Raw genomic sequence first — 16,108 nt, forward strand, 5'->3', positions numbered from 1 at the left:
TTTGAAGTTCTTCACAGTTATACTTACAATTTTATTTACAAGGTACTTGGATTTTATGTTTAACCCCCAAATAGAATATCTTTACAATGTACATAGTTGAAAACATACAAAACAGTTACTTGTTTTGGTGACAGGATAAAATTGATGTAACCTTTGGAAAGAAAAGATTTTTGACCATTAATAATATGGCTGGCTTGGAAGTAACGGTGGATTTTGGGAAACTAATGCAATATTGTCACATAAAACATGCATGGGCAAGAACTATTCACACTTTTCAGGTAAGAATGGACTTATATAAGGCCATTTAAATAGCTTGCTTGCTAAGATAGAGTACTTTGCATTATTTTCTTCCTCATTTTTATTGCTTTTATTTTTTATTGATTAGACAAAATGTACAAAAATACAGAAACTAGTGTACAGACAGTAATGCTTTGCTCTTTTTGCTTCAGAGTTCTCTTTATTTTCAGGAGCTACGACGGTATAGTTAAAGCCTCATCCTGCAGGCCTTCTCCTCCCCCCAGGGAGAGGGGTCAGGGTCAGGACGACTGAATTTCCTTCTTGCTTCTGTCTCCAGTGTCACTTGGTGTGGCACTCTTACAGGTCTTTTTTTTTTCTTTAATTTTGATATTTTGTTCATCGTGGAACTTTTTTGCTCTAAATTTTTATTGTTTTGAATTTACTTAAGTTGATTGCTTTGTTTCTTGGCATCCTCTTAAATTTTGGGCCCAAAGTAAGTGCCTCACTTGCCCGCCCCTGGTCCCAGGCCTTCCCACCCTCTTCAGCGGTGATTTCTGACCTGAATGTGTCCATTCAGACAGAAACAGGATAGTCAGGTTTTACATAAATGGTATGGTAGTGATTGTATATTTTTTGCAACTTGCCTTTTGTTTATTTAACCAACTTTGTTGGAGTATGATTTACATACACATTTTAATTACAAAGCAGGATGAGTTTTGATGAATGTATCCCCTTCTTCACCCTTGTGAAGTAACTACTTTTTATTTAGGAATAATTTTATATTTACGGAAGAGTTGGGAAGTTAGTACTGAGAGTTCCCATATACGCTTCACCCTGCTTCCCCTAATCTTAGCATCTTATATAACCATGGTGTATTTGTCAAAACTAAGAAATTACTATTGGTACAATACTGTTAAGTAAGTAACACATTTTATTTGGACTTCACCAGCTTTGCCACGAATGTCCTTTTTCTATTCCAGAAGCTCATTCTGGACACCACACTGCATTTGGTGCAACTTTTTTTTTTAATTGAAATATAATCAGTTTACAGTGTATCAGTTTCTGGTGTACAGCATAATGTTTCAGCTATGCATGATCACACATATACTTGTTTTCATATTCTTTTTCATTATAAGTTACTATAAGATATTGAATATAGTTCCCTGTGCTATACAGAAGAAATTTTTAAATCTTTTTTATATGTAGTAGTTAGTATTTGCAAGTCTCGAACTCCCAGTTTATCCCTTCCCTGGTGCAGCTTGCTTTTAAACCTTAATATTCTTGAATTCTCGTAAGTTATTTGTGGCTCCGTTATTTATATCGGTGTTCTGAGCCCCTCTCTCTGATGTTATGTTGTTCTAATGACAAAGCTGCATCGACCCTCATTTTTATGACAACATGTTATGTAGCGTAGCCTGTATCGTCTAGTAGAAGATAAACATTAATTAGCAGAGGTGGGTTTTTTTTTTAAGTGAATGTGTTTTGTTTATTACCTCATCTTGGTTCCAAAAAGAATTTGAAATGGCTTACAAAAAATGCCCACTATTCAGCATGATTTTTTAAAAGATAAAGAAATGATGTCAAGTGGAAAATAAAGGTAAAGACAGTAGAAGGATTCCGGCCGGGAGTGGGTTGGAATGCCGGTGTGCACACTGTCCTGTGTGCTTGCTAATGTGGACTGCAGATTTGGCTTTTAAGTTCCCTTAAGGCCAAAGTTCCCAAAGCAAAGAGAGAAACGGTCAATTGACTGTGTCTACTGAATTCAAACAAACAGTTGTTAAGAAGTGCAGATATTCCCATCTGTGAGATCCTGGAGAAATTTCTCCCCTTTACGATGGGGACTTTGGAATCCTGGAAACTCATAGCCTTCAATTTGGAGACGTTTTCTTAAATAATTTCATTATCTCATCTTCAGCTTGCTGTTTTTTTCTTTCTAGAATTTCTGTTATATGGCTATAGGACCTCCAGAACTGGTCACTTGAATTTCTTACCAGTCTCTCCTATTTTCCATCTCATTAGCATTTTGGCCTATTTTCTGGGAGATTTCCTCATATTTATAATCCAGTCTGTCTTTGCATTTCTGATGAATAAGTAGTGAAGAGGTCTTTTATTATTACCGTATGGAGGTTGGAGTAGGTACCTTGGAATGTTATTTTCAATGCCTCTGGCTCTTATTTCGTTGAAATAGTATCACTTACCTCGGAGAACATTTGTGACTGTTCTATCAGCATGGTTTGCTCTTCCGAGTTCAGTTCAACAGATACATATTGTCAGACTCTCTTCTCTGTCTGTGAAATAGTCAGATACTTGCCAATGTGAGGCTTCCATTTGGTGAGAAAGGGTAGTGACAGACGCAATCTAAAAAAATAAGTAAACTGTGTATCATGTTGGAAGGTGGAAGATGCTATGGAAGAGGGGTGGGGGTGAGTTGTAATTTTAAATAGGTGGTCAGTGTAGGCCCCACTGAGAAGGTGGTATCTGAGCAGAGACTGGAAGGAGGTAGTGAAGTTAAACCATATAAATATCTGGGAGAAGAGCGTAGTAGGTAGAGAGGATAGCCAGGGCCAGAGTTCTAAGGTGGGAGGCCATCTGGCAGGTTTGAGAAGCAGGAACAGCTAGGAGGCCAGGGTGGGAGAATGACAGGAAAGGAGGTCAGAGAAGTCATATGGGCCAGGCCGCCTCCTAGGGCCTTCTAGGACCGTGTTATCCAATATGGAAGCCAAATCTGGCCCTCCACCTGTTTTGGTAAAAAAAAAAAAAAATTTTATTGCACCACAGTCACTCATTCATTTACAGATTGGTTAAGGCTGTGCCTGCGCTAAAAGGGCGGGTTGAGTGGTTGCCATGGAGACCATCTGGCCTGCAAAGCTGGAAGTACTGATTCTAGGTCCCTAAAATCCCGGACGGTATTAATGGTGTGTGTCTATTCATACAAGTTGTTGAATTTCAGAGCAAATTTAGGGAAGTAAATAAAACTTGCCTCCTTTAAGACGTTTGACAGTTCTTAATGATTTGAGGAAGATTTAAAGACATGAACAGATGATTTATAGCAGGTTGTTGAGGTAAAAGTAGGTGCCCGGGTCCCGCTTTCTGAGCACACCTTTGGCTGACAATTTAATTTTTAGCCTCCTTCATTCAGTGAGACACCTGATAAAGGACAGTGAGCAAGACAGTCCTGCCTTCACAGAGCTTCTAGTCCAGTCAGTGCAGCTAAGGAGGCAGATGGTGACATTCCAGTTGGCACAAATTCTGTGACACAGGAAGTACGTGGGGGGAGGGTATAGCTCTAGTGGTAGAGCGCATGCTTAGCATGCGTGAGGTCCTGGGTTCAATCCCCATTGCCTCCTCTAAGAATAAATAAATACTAAATAAACCTAATTACCTCCCCTCACCAAAAAATAAATAAATTAACTTAAAAAAATATGTGAATGTGTAGCTAATCCGGAAGTGGGTCAGATGGAGGCCACGTACTGGGGGGCACAGGCAGGACCATGAGGAAGTTCCTTGTGCTGGTGGAGCCTGGCCGTGGGAAGGGAGGCAGGAGGGAGGGGAACAGGACCAAGGCTGACTCTTGAAGGACTGTGTAAGAGTTGTACTAAGGAATTAGATGGGTTTTTGTTTTGTTTTGTTTTTTGAGAGCCTGGGAGCCATTAATGGGTTATAAGCAGAGTCTCATGTGACTGGATATGCGTTTTACAAATACCCCTGTGGCTGCTGTGAGGACAGCGTCTTGCAGTAAGTGTGGGTTCAGGGAGACCAGTGGTGCGGCTGTTACATTTTTCTCAGTGGTACGTAATTGATGATTAAGAACTCAGTTATCTAAGTTTAGGTAGACACTTCCGTGTTTAGGAAAACACAATATAAAGTCCAGGGTGAGGGGAAGTGGTGCTGTGTCTCTGGCAAATGTATTTAGCACTTCTATAATTATTATTTAAGTTCATTTCCAAAATTCAGGAGCTTTGGAAGGAAGTATTTATCCAGCTCTCATCGCCTGAACAGTTGGTTCAAACCCTCTGTGTCCAGGAAGGTGGACATACATGGTGTGTACAAGTTGATTATTTTCCTCGTGTGGATTTGTATTTTCTGCATGCCTCATCTTGTCATTTGTGTCCCCACAATTCTTCCTTCAGCAGGGGGACTGTAGGAGCATTGGGAGAGAGAATGATTCAAACCCCTTCTTAGTTTATATTGGCACTAAAAATATGGGGACTGAGAATAGCCCCAATTTGTTACTGTTTTCTCACAGTTACTTGGTGACACTGGGCATTTTTCTTGCCCATACAGCTCTTGGTTTGCTAAGCCCAAAAGACAAAGTTTCGTCATTCTTTTTTGTTTATCTTGATAAAGTAATAAATGGTTCAACATTGGGAAAAGATGGAACGTAGAAAAAAAAAATGATCCATAGGCTCTCCATTTGGCAACAGGCTGGTAAAGTTTTTGGTAGAATTTTCTTCTTGCTTCATGATTTGTTTTTGTGACACGTTTATGTTCATTTTGTATTTTTTGGATCAGAGTCATTTTATTTTGTGTTCCATGGTTGTGATCATTCTTTTATATATATGTATCAAGTTTTAAAAATGTTGTCATAATATTTTAAAAGCATCTTTGATGTTTGCAACACATAGAGATACTTGAGAAAGAGAAATATCTGTTTATTATTGGATATTTCATGTGTCCGTTTTTTGTTACATAGGTAACAGTGGGATAACACATTTACATGAAGCCTGCACATCCATTTCAAATTCTCTTATTAGGGAAGATTTAGCGTGCAGTCTAAAGTGTATTGCTGGGTTTGTACAAGCCAGTTGTGGATATGTGACACCACACTTAGCAGCATGATGAGACAACAGGAGTTCTGGGATAATGAATGAAACGGAACCTGTAAGATGGGTTCATACGGACACTCCGGCCAGGTAGAAGGCACTTGAGAGCCCTTGGGGGACTTGTCCTTCCTCCTTGTGTAAGCTGTCCGAAGACATGAACCCACTGTGCAATGTTAATCTCCCTCGTGCATTGTTCCCTCTCAGGGGTCCGAGGAGAAGACGGTGGTGTATGTGGTTGGGAAGGCGGGCCGCCAGCACTGGCAGCACGTGTACACGGCAGTGACCAGGGGCCGCTGCCGAGTGTACGTCATTGCAGAAGAGTCTCAGCTTCGGAGCGCAATTATGAGACACAGTGTTCCCAGAAAAACTCGTTTAAAGCATTTTTTGCAAAACGAGCTTTCCATGAGTGGTGCGTCTCCAGCAGATTTTGTATCCCCGCCAGAGAGCACTGGAGACAGCAGGAGACCCAGCACACAGCCGCCAGCACCCCCACTCCCTCCCAGCACGACTGCCGTGGTGACCAGTGACGTCCCCAGAAGCGGGGCCTCTGCGGCTGACGACAGGGTGTTGACCCCCACGGAAGGATGGAAATGCTCTTCACCCGATGAAGTGGATACAAAGGAGGATCCATCAAAACCGAGAGGGTCCAAAAGATCATGTTGCACGCATGACGCTGAGAGTCCAAACAAAATGCTTATGGTAGGACTGATGTGGGGGGTTACCGCAACGCTGCTGGCCTCAGTGTGCTTGTAAATGACTGTGTACTTTTGTTAATGACGCTCCGCAATGCTGTAGGACTTACAGTCAGATTTCCCTTCTCCTGTGCCCGGTTGATCTTATCTTGATCTTGGTTGATGCTCCTCATGCTGCTTGAGGCTGGCACCCTGGACCACCTGAGTGGGACCATTGAGGGTGGGGGGCGGTGTGCAGGAGAGACTTCTGAGTCCTTCTGCACCTTCTCTCCTCATCTTCCTCATCAGTCCCCTCTCTTTCCTAGGCCGTAGTCACGCTTTGTCCCCCCTGCTCCCCTGAAGCGGCTGGTCCCAGTCGTCATCTTGTCAACTTCAGAGGCCTTTTCTTAGGTCCTATTCTGGACTATTCCCCCTGACAGTTCATATTTTTGACTGCAGTTGTTGTTTCACTGTTTCCTTCCCTCGGTTTCAGTGTTACCTTGCCTACCACCTCCCCTGCCTCTCTGACTCCTGGGCGCCGGGCACTCAAAGCGAAGTGACAGTTCCCACTCTTGCACGGGTGGCCCACGAGACAGCCAGGCTCTGTAGGTAACTTGGTCTTTGACCTGAATGCTCTTAACGCCGAACAGGAGGTAATGAACCACCCCCGACACCACCCCCATCTATGTATTTGTTCCTTAAAGTTGCCTTTCTGGAAACTTTCTGGAACCGCAGCCCAACATCTTACTCACTTTTTTGATTTCTCCGTTTCAAACTTCAGTCTCCCACTTAACACAGGTTTAAAATCTCGGAGTCACTTTAGATCACCTTGTTTTCACTCTTTATCTCTGGTTAGTTGCTGGGTTTATTGCAAAATGTCTCTCAGAGATTTCTTCCATCATGTTTAGTCTGTGCTGTTTTAGATACTTATCTTCTTGGATCATTGCTGACCTGGCTGCCTTCCCCTCCCTTGTTCCCATTCTGCTAATGCCCACTACACACTTATCAAATTCCCCCCCTCCCAATTGCCCAGCTCATTCCTTTGTTCACAAGCCTTCAGTGGCTCCCTAGTGCCTACAACATAAATTCCAGACGATCCAGCTTGGCATTTGAAACCTTTCTCCATTTAATTCCATCTTTCCCAGCATCATTTTATTTTCTACTATTCTTTTTTTGCTTTGCTCAGCCTATTCTGTTAATTCACTAAATTGAACCAAACTTATTCTCATCTCTTCCTTTTGATTTAAAGTTGCAACTTGACTAAGATGCCTTCTCTCTGCCTCCCCTCTTTCAGGATGCGAAAAGAAAATTTAGGTCCTTTGCTAGTCACTGATCTAAATATTAGAGGGAGAAAAACAGACGGGTCCTTGGCTTCATGGACATTACATTGTCCCAGTGGGTCATAGGCAGTAAATACCGGAGAAAATAGTTTGCAGATCAAGAAAAAGTGCAAAGAAAGTAAAGGTAATGAGGTAGGGATGGTGAGGAGGGGCAGGAGGTGCTGCTTGGCCACGGTGGTCAGGTCAGGCCTCAGTGAGGAGGTGATATGTGAGCTGAGCACTAAATGCTGCAAAGCAGCCACCAGGTGAGGCCCCGAGGAAGAGCACCCCTGCAGAGGGTGTGGGAGATGAAAGCCCGCAAAGGGCGTGACCTTGGTGGCTGAGGAAGGGGGACCAGTGTGCCTAATAAACGAGGAAGAGAGTACAGCTGATGATTTTAGAGGGCTAGGTAAAGCCACAGGGGCAGCTGGGATTTTATTCTACTTGCATCAGGAATCCATTTTGGGGGCTTTAAGCCAAGGTGTGTTATCATCTAATGTATGCTTAAAAACCAGCCCTCTGGCTGGTGTGGAGAGTGGCCTGTGGGAAGGGAGCTGAGAGCAGGAATCAGGGGATTGTCCCAGGGAAAGCAGTGAAAGAGCCTGGAGGGGGATGAGAGGTGGCTGGATGCTTGACGTGGTTGGAGAGGGAGCCTCTACGACTTGCCGATTGGGCGTAGGGGGTAAAACAGTGTAATCCAGGGCGATTCCCTGCTTTCTGGCTGAAGCAAGTCGGTGAACTGCAGTGCCATTTCTTGAGATGGGAAAGATGTGAGGGTTTGGGGAAGCAGAGGGTTCTCTTCTGGCATGTTATGTTTACCAGTTATGTTACAAGTCAGTGGCTGGTAGAGGTGTTTAGGGTCTCAGCGTAGGTTAGGATGGGAAGTGTCCAATTAGGAGTCAGTAGCTTATAGTGGTAATTAAAGGACTAGCTGGGTTAATTTCCAGAGACACCACAGATAGAGGAAGGGGCCTTAAGACAGTTCTGGGGGTACTCCCAACTTCTAGCGGTCTGGCAGAGGAGGAGGAACTGGCAAAGGAGACTGAAAAGAAGTATGAGTGAAAGAGGAGGGAGACTGAGGTGGTGGGGAGGGGACAAAAGCCAGCTTAGAGTGGACTGGTCAGAGAATCAGAGGTGAGAGTGGAGGAAGCAGTAGAGGCAGAATTCTTGAAGAAGGTTGCTGTGAAAAAGAAGCAGAGAGAGGGGGTTGTATCAGGTTGGCGCACTTGGGTCAAGGAAGGAATTTTCAATCGATTGATTTTGGATGGGTACATTAAAGCATCCTGGGGTATTGCTCCAATGGAGAATGATCCAATGGAAAACAAGAAATTTGTGATTCAGAGAGGGGATGATTGCAGGAATGGAGTCCTGAAGTGGGTGAGTTGGAGAAAATCAAGGGCATAGGTAGAGGTTTCCCTTAGGTAGGATTGGGGACAGGGGACCCATCTTCCACTATAACCAGAAGGAAAGGGGTGCGGTATGTTGGGTTTAATGGCAGGAAGATGAAATAGTTCTCAGCTGATTGCCTCCTCCCATCCTGTGTGGGGAAGGTGATAAAAGTGGACCTAGCAGAAAACAGTTTTTCCTTTTTTTCTTTTTCAAAGTAGGAGGATCACTGCTGATGCTAAGTCTCATTCTGTGCTCCAGATCAACTCTTTGATATGGACTTCCCATCTCAGCAAAACATCTTTTTTGGAAATTAATTACGTTACCTCTTGCAAAGATCCTGGGATAGACAAGGCTTTTGACCTGGAGCAGAAAAGATAGGCGATTCCAAGGAGAGTTTTTCTAAAAGTTTCTTGCTCTCTATTTCTTAGCACCAGCATGGGATGGGGGAAGGATGGTTTATATGATGGTACAAAGACAAACTGGCAGCGCTGTTCACCTTCAGTTTTGAGCTGGCCATAGCTTTGAAGCTCTGGTGGAGACCAGCGACACAGACTGTCTGTGAACACAGAGAGATGATGGGGCTGCGCGCGCTCGCCGATACCGCTGCATAATGGCAGCGGCACAAGCAAAGTCCTCTAACTGAAGGGGGTGGTTTGCCAAAAGCATGTGGCATTTACAAGAATCCCTAGAAATGAGGAAACTAGAATTCAGAGCTTTGGGACTGATAAGTTAAGAATTTCTGGGTTTCTGTAATTCTACACATTCAGGTGCACTGAGATACGTCATTTGTAAGAGACCACAGCCAGTGGCAGGGGCTGCCCATGTGCCCGTCCTCCACATTCACATTGCTGCCCGAGAGCAAATCTGCATTTAAAGTCTACAGGCACCAGCAACCGAAATGATGGAGCGCCTCCCTTCTAGATGAGAGCTTTTGCCTTTCTATCAGTTAATAGCTTTGGGTTTTGAGAAAAAGTCCTAAAAGAAAATGCTGACCTGATTTTTTTTTTTCCCCTAGCCTCCCAGCACCAAGAAAAGGGGGAGGGGCGAGGGAGGGAGAATAAAAATGACCTTTAAATAAAAACGTGTGTAAAGTATTGCTAAAATTTATCATATATAAAGCAGTGATTTCCAAAAGTTTTGAAAGAAACTGACATTTTCACTTGAAAAACAAAAAACAAAAAAACTAGAAAGGACATAATCACATGGTCCCTGAATAAAGAGAGTCCTTATTATTACTCAGGGTTCCCTAGAGAAACAGAACCAGTAGGATGTGCCTCTGTCTGTATGTCTGTCTGTCTATTTATCTATCTAGTCTGTTTAATCTATCTGATCTACCAATCTGGATTTATTTTAACGAGTTGGTTCATGCCTTCTGAGGGCTGGTGATAGTGGAGTCCAGAGTCTGCACACAGGCTGGCAGATAGGAGACCCAGAGAAGAGTTGATGTTGCATTTCAAGTCTGGAAGGTGGTGCTGGCAGAATTCCTTCTTTCTAGGGGGGAGGCCAAACTTTTTTCTGTTAAAGCTTTCAGTTGATTGGATGAAGCCCATCTGTGTTATGGAGGGTAATCCACTCTACTCATAGTCTGATTTAAATGTTAAAATCTCATCTAAAAAATACCTTCACAGAAACATCTGGACAGTATTTGATCAAATATTGGGGTACTGTGGCTTAGCCAAGTTGACACATAAAATTAACCATCCCAGTCCTCTGTAAATGGAACAGATTTAGCATGGAGAAGGACTAATTGAATTGTGCTTATTTTTCTCTTTACCTGTGGTGGTTAATCTTCCTCGTGACTGTACTGGTCCACTGGCTTGTGCTTGGCAATCACTAATGGTACCAGGAGTACACTTGTGGACTTGCGGTGTTTTGTCTTAACCACACCCGTAGTTGATGTTGTGGACATGCAGTCCAGGCAGTCGGTTATATACGGCTTTATGCTTAGAAGGAATCTACGCTTGTTTTAATGTTCTGTGGTTGCCATCTTGAAACTCAGTTTTTGAACAAGGGGCCCACATTTTAATTTTGCAGTGGGCTGCCAGATTATGTAGTGGACCCTGACCATGCCCTTAGAAATGAGCTGTATGTACTCATTCAGCAAGTAGTCACTTCTACATGCCAGTCGCAGAGCTAGGTACTGGGGTTACTACAATGAACAAAAGCAGACGTGATTCTGCAAGGATGACATATGATTGCTCTGGTCTGCTCAAGACTTCCAAGGGGTGGGGAAAATGTATGATGTCTTCTGAGAAGCAGTCAGAGGGAATAGGAGAACACAGGGTAGAATGACTACATTTAAAAAAAAAATTAACTTTATTTTTATTGTTATTCCAACAGGTGGAAGAATCATCTCCACAAGTGTCTTCTAAATTTCAGAATTTGAGACTAAATAATTTAACCCCCAGGCAACTTTTCAAACCTACAAATAATCAAGAAAGTTAATTTTATTTCAGACTGCTCAAAATAATTGTTTTTTTCCATTCAACACAAAATGAACATCATGGCTTCAAAGGATCAAGAGAAAAGAGGATGTCTTTTAACTGGAGTTTTAAGGCGTTTGTGTTAGCAGGTGTTTTCAATTAATTTCATCAAAACCGTAATTTCAACATCTGTCATCATGAGAACTGGTAACACTGGTCATATGTATGAGGGAAAAATGTTATATATTTTTAAAACTCTGTACTTTATAAAGTGTTTTATTTTTAAAATAATGCCTTACTAACTTCCATCATTGTCGGTGATCTTTGCTAATGCGTTGAAGCAATGGTAAAGATAAAATCTAATTGTTTCTCAAATTGACACACATTCTAGGACATTGTGTCTTCTGCAAAGCGGCATCTCACAAGGCTGCCACTTGCTCTGTCACTGCTGCCTGAGCCCACTGCACCTGGTACGTTTTCTTGGAAATTCCTTCTGAGCTGGAAGCACACTGTGTTTTGTTTTTGTTTTCTTAATTTGAGATATTCCTGGCATTACTGTTGTGTAAGTGTACGATGTGCATCCTGTTGATGCAGTACTGCTGTACTGCAGTGTAATTACCACGGTGGCCTTAGCTGGTGTCTGTCAGGTCGCGTAATCATCATTTCTTCTGAGAGTGCCTTGTTTTGAAGATATTCCACTTTGGGATTTTTTTTTTTCTCTCACAGTGATTTGATTTTTTTTTTTTTTTGAGTTTTATTTATTATTAAATGGTAAAAAGAAAACAATCAGGAAAAATTTACCTGTTATCCCAATGTTTTAAAAATAGCCTTAGCGAGATATGATTCACATACAACTCACCCACTTACACAACTGCGTGCCTTTTAGTAAGTTCAGGAGTTGTGCAGCCAACACAATTGATTTTAGGACATTTTTATCATCCCCCAAAGAAATCCTTTACCTCCTCACTCTAATCCCGTTATCCCCTCCAGCCCAGAACTGCTGACCTGCTTTGTCTCTGTTGATTTGCCTCTTCCAGACATTTCATGTAAGTGGGTTCATACAATATATGATCCCTTGTTACTGACTGCTTTGATGTCACATGTTTTCAGACTTCATGCTGAAACTTACATAAAGCAGTGTTGCATGTTAACAGTGCTTCATCTTTTTTTTTCTAAGATTAAAAAAATATATATGTACAAAGAGCTAGCACTATTTCTTTTACTGGGTAGATGTCTTGGATAATCCAGTCAAGGAGGATCGCTCCGTCCAACTTGATGAAGCCATATACCTCATGTACTGATGGAAAACTGGCGGCATATGTTGAGGTTGTTTTTCCAAATCAGGCCATGCTGGTTTGGGCTGATGCAATGAGATCAGGAGCCTTGGCTGAATTTTTGCAGGTGGCTCCAGTGTTGCTGCTGGTGGTCCACGTTACTTTCAGTAGCACAGTGAGGCGGAAGGCCTCCGTCTCCTTTTATTACCAGATATTCCATTGTATGGATATACTGCATTGAATTCATCCATTCATCAGTTGATGGACATTTGGGTGGTTTCCACGTTTTGGCTATCACAACTAATGCTTCTGTGAACATGTGTGTGCAAGCTTTTGTGTGGGTGTATATTTTCACTTCTTTCAGGTGTGTACCTGGGAGTGGAATTGCTGGGTCATATGGTAACTATATTTAATATTTTGAGGAACTGCCAAACTGTTTTCCAAAGCAGCTGTACCATTTTACATTTACACCTGCAAGGTGTGAGGGTTCTAGTTTCTCCTTTCTCTCCAGCATTTGTTATTGTCTGACTTTAATTGGAGCCATGCTAGTGGGTATGCAGTGACATATCGTTACGGTTTTGATTTGCATTTTCTCTCTTGGCTGATGATGTTGATCATCTTTTCATGTGTTTATTAGCCATTTGTATGTCTTCTTCAGAGAAATGTTTATTCAGATGATTTGTCCACTTAAAAATTGGACATGATATTTTTTTATTGTGGAGCATGTATTCTTATATATTCTACAGACACACAAATCTCTTATTAGAAACATTATTTGCAAAATTTTTCCCATTTTGTAGATTTTATTTTCACTTTCTTTGTGGTGTCTTTTGAAGCACAAGTTTTTAATTGTGATAATGCCCAAAGTATGTATTTTTGTAGTTAAGGTTGCTTCTATTTTTGGTGCTGTATCTTGGAAACCATTGCTTATCCAAAGTCATGAAGACTTACTCCTATTTTTTCTTCTGAGAGTTTGATAGTTCTAGGTCTTACATTTAGCTCTTTGATTCATTTATTTTTATTTTTTTATTTTTTATTTATTTTTTAGAGGTGGTACTGGGGATTGAACCCAGGACCTTGTGCTAAGCACATGCTGTACCACTTGAGTTATACCCTCCCCACTCTTTGATTCATTTTGAGTTAATTTTTTTATGTGGTGAGGTAGTCGCCCAGCTCTGTTCTTTTGCATGTGGATATCCAGTTGTTCCAGTTCCATTTCTTGAAGAGACTATTCTTTCCCCATTGAATTGTCTTAGCATCCTTTTCAAAAAATCAGTTATAAATGTGAGGGTTTATTTCTGGATTCTCCCATCTGTTCCATTGGTCCATACATCTATCCTTATGCCAGTGCCATGGGTCTTCATGAGCTTTGCAGGTTTAAAATCAAGAAATGTGAGTCCTTCAATTTATTTTTCTCTTTCAGGATTTCTTGGCTCTTCTGGGTCCCTTGCATTTCCATATAAATTTTAGGATCAGCTTGTCAATTTTGACAGGAGCCAGCTGGGATTTTGATGATGTTTGTGTTGAATCTGCATATCTGGGGAGAGCAATATTAACTTCCATAAACATGGATGTCTTTCTGTTTATGTCTTCTCTTATTTCTTTCAACAGTGCTTTGTAGCTTCAGAATATAAGTTTCATACTTTTTAAAAGTTGTAGTACAGTTGATTTACCAATACTGTGTTAGTTTCAGGTGTACTGCAAAGTGATTCAGTTGTATGTATGTATATATGTGTGTGTATATATATTCTTTTTCAGGTTCTTTTCCATTATAAGTTATTACAAGATACTGAATATAATTCCTTGTGCTATTACAGTAGGTCCTCGTTGTTTGTCTATTTTATATATAGTCGTATGTATATGTTAATCCCCAAATCCTAATTTATTCCCCTCCCTTTCCCCTTTGGTAACCATAACTTTGTTTTCTATATCTGAGTCTATTTCTGGTTTGTAAGTTCATTTGTACCATTTTTTAAGATTCCACTTATAAGTGATATATTTTTACTTCACTTAATAATCTCTAGGTCCATCCATATTGATGCAGATGGCATTATTTCATTCTTTTTTTTATGGCTGAGTAATATTCGTGTGTGTGTGTGTGTGTGTGTGTGTAAATGTGTGTAAGTAAACTGCATTTTCTTTATCCAGTAATCTGATGATGGACATTTAGATTATTTCCATGTCTTGGTTATTGTAAATAGTGCTGCTATGAACATTGAGGTGCATTTTATCTTTTTGAATTAGAGTTCCCTCTGGATATGTGCCCAAGAGTGGGATTGCTGGATCATATAGTAAGTCTATTTTTCATTTTTTAAGGAACCTCCATACTGTTCTGCATAGTGACTGTACCAGTTTACATTCCCACCAACAGTATAGGAGGGTTCCCTTTTCTCCACACCCTCTCCAGCGTTTATTGTTATTTGTAGACTTTTTGATGATGGCCATTTTGACTGGTGTGAGGTGATACCTCATTGTAGTTTTGATTTGCATTTCTCTAACAATTAGCGATGTTGAGCATCTTTTCACGTGCCAATTGGTCCTCTGTATGTCTTTGGAGAAATGTCTGTTTAGGTTTTCTGCCCATTTTTTGACTGTGTCATCTGTTTTGTTTGTTTGTTATTGAGTTGTAAGGGCTCTTTATGTATTCTAGAAATGAATCCCTTGTTGGTTGTATGGTTTACAAATATTTTCTCCCAGATTGTCTTTTTGTTTTGTTTATGGTTTCCTTTGCTTTGCAAAAGCTTTTAAATTTAATTAGGTCCCATTTGTTTTTGCTTTTGTTTCCATTACTCTAGGAGATGGATCCAAAAAAGTATTTCTGCGATTTATGTCAAAGAATGTTCTGCCTGTTTTCCTCTAGGCGTTCTATAGTACTTGGTTTTACATTTAGGTCTTTAATCCATTTTGAGTTTACTTTTGTATATGGTGTTAGAGAATGTTCTAATTTATTTCTTTTACATGCAGCTCTCATTTTCCCAGCACCACTCATTGAAGAGACTGTCTTTTCTCCACTGTATATTCTTGCCTCCGTTGTTGTAGATTAATTGACCATAAGTGCGTGGGTTTATTTCTGGGCTCTCTATCCTGTTCCATTAATCTGTGTGTCTGTTTTTGTGCCAGTCCTATACTGTTTTGGAAACTGTAGCTTTGTAGCATGGTTTGAAATCAGGAGGCATGATACCTCCAGCTCCATTCTTCTTTCTCAAGGTTGTTTTGGCTGTTCAGGGTCTTTTGTGTTTCCATACAAAAATCTCAAATTTTTGTTGTAGTTCTGTGAAAAATGCCATTGGTAATTTGATATGGATTGCGTTCAATCTGTAGGTTGCCTTGGGTAGTATGGTCATTTTAACAGTGTTGATTCTTTCAGCCCCAAGAACACAGTATGTTTTTCCATAAGTTTGTGTCTTCTTCAGTTTCTTTATCAGCATCTTACAGTTTTTGGTGTACGGGTCTTTTACCCCCTTAGGTAAGTTTATTTCTAGGTATTTTATTGTTTTTGATGATGGTAAATGGGATTGTTTCCTTAATTTCTCTGATAGTTCATTGTTAGTGTACAGAAATATAATGGATTTCTGTATATTAATTTTGTATCCTGCAACTTTAGTAAATTCAGGAGCCTACAGGTTGTTGGGTGGGGCCAGGTCTTGGCACTAATGATGCAGTATGTCAGCTGTGAGGAGTGTTCATGCAATTAAATGTTCCCCCATATGTCTGCCACCAGTGCCTGTGTCCCCAGGTAAGCCACAGCTACCCCCACCCGCCACCCCTCCCAGAGTCTCCAAGACCAGCAGGTAGGTCTGGCCCACGCTTCTATTAAATTACTGCTTTTTCTTCGGGTCCTGATGTGCATGAGTTTTTGTGTGTGCCCCTGAAGAGTGAAGTCTGTTTCCTCCAGTCCTGTGGGACTTCTGCAATAAAGCCTCACTGGCCTTCAAAGCCAGTACCTGGGGGCTCGTCTTCCTGGTTCTGGGT

General features: G+C 41.2%; 1 protein-coding gene across 4 annotated transcripts in view; it reads left to right on the plus strand.

Moving 5' to 3' along the window:
* The window catches only part of HELB (DNA helicase B), a 30,440-nt gene extending 18,972 nt beyond the window's left edge, over positions 1 to 11,468 (plus strand). The window contains exons 11-14 of one of the 4 annotated variants that reach the window (XR_004324612.1): positions 135 to 278; positions 4,192 to 4,277; positions 4,931 to 5,150; positions 5,265 to 5,398. Coding sequence is in view for 3 of the 4 variants with exons in the window: in XM_006186019.3 (XP_006186081.2) it covers positions 135 to 278; positions 5,265 to 5,759; positions 10,780 to 10,884 (744 nt within the window). In the remaining variant the exon portion in view is untranslated. Of the gene's footprint in view, positions 1 to 134; positions 279 to 4,191; positions 4,278 to 4,930; positions 5,151 to 5,264; positions 5,760 to 10,779 lie in introns of those variants that run through there. The other 3 variants (XM_032493356.1, XM_006186019.3, XM_032493358.1) reach the window with 3 other exon arrangements.
* The last annotated feature ends 4,640 nt before the right edge of the window (positions 11,469 to 16,108 follow it).

Source organism: Camelus ferus, chromosome 12, assembly GCF_009834535.1.
Source record: "Camelus ferus isolate YT-003-E chromosome 12, BCGSAC_Cfer_1.0, whole genome shotgun sequence".
Taxonomy (NCBI): domain Eukaryota; kingdom Metazoa; phylum Chordata; class Mammalia; order Artiodactyla; family Camelidae; genus Camelus; species Camelus ferus.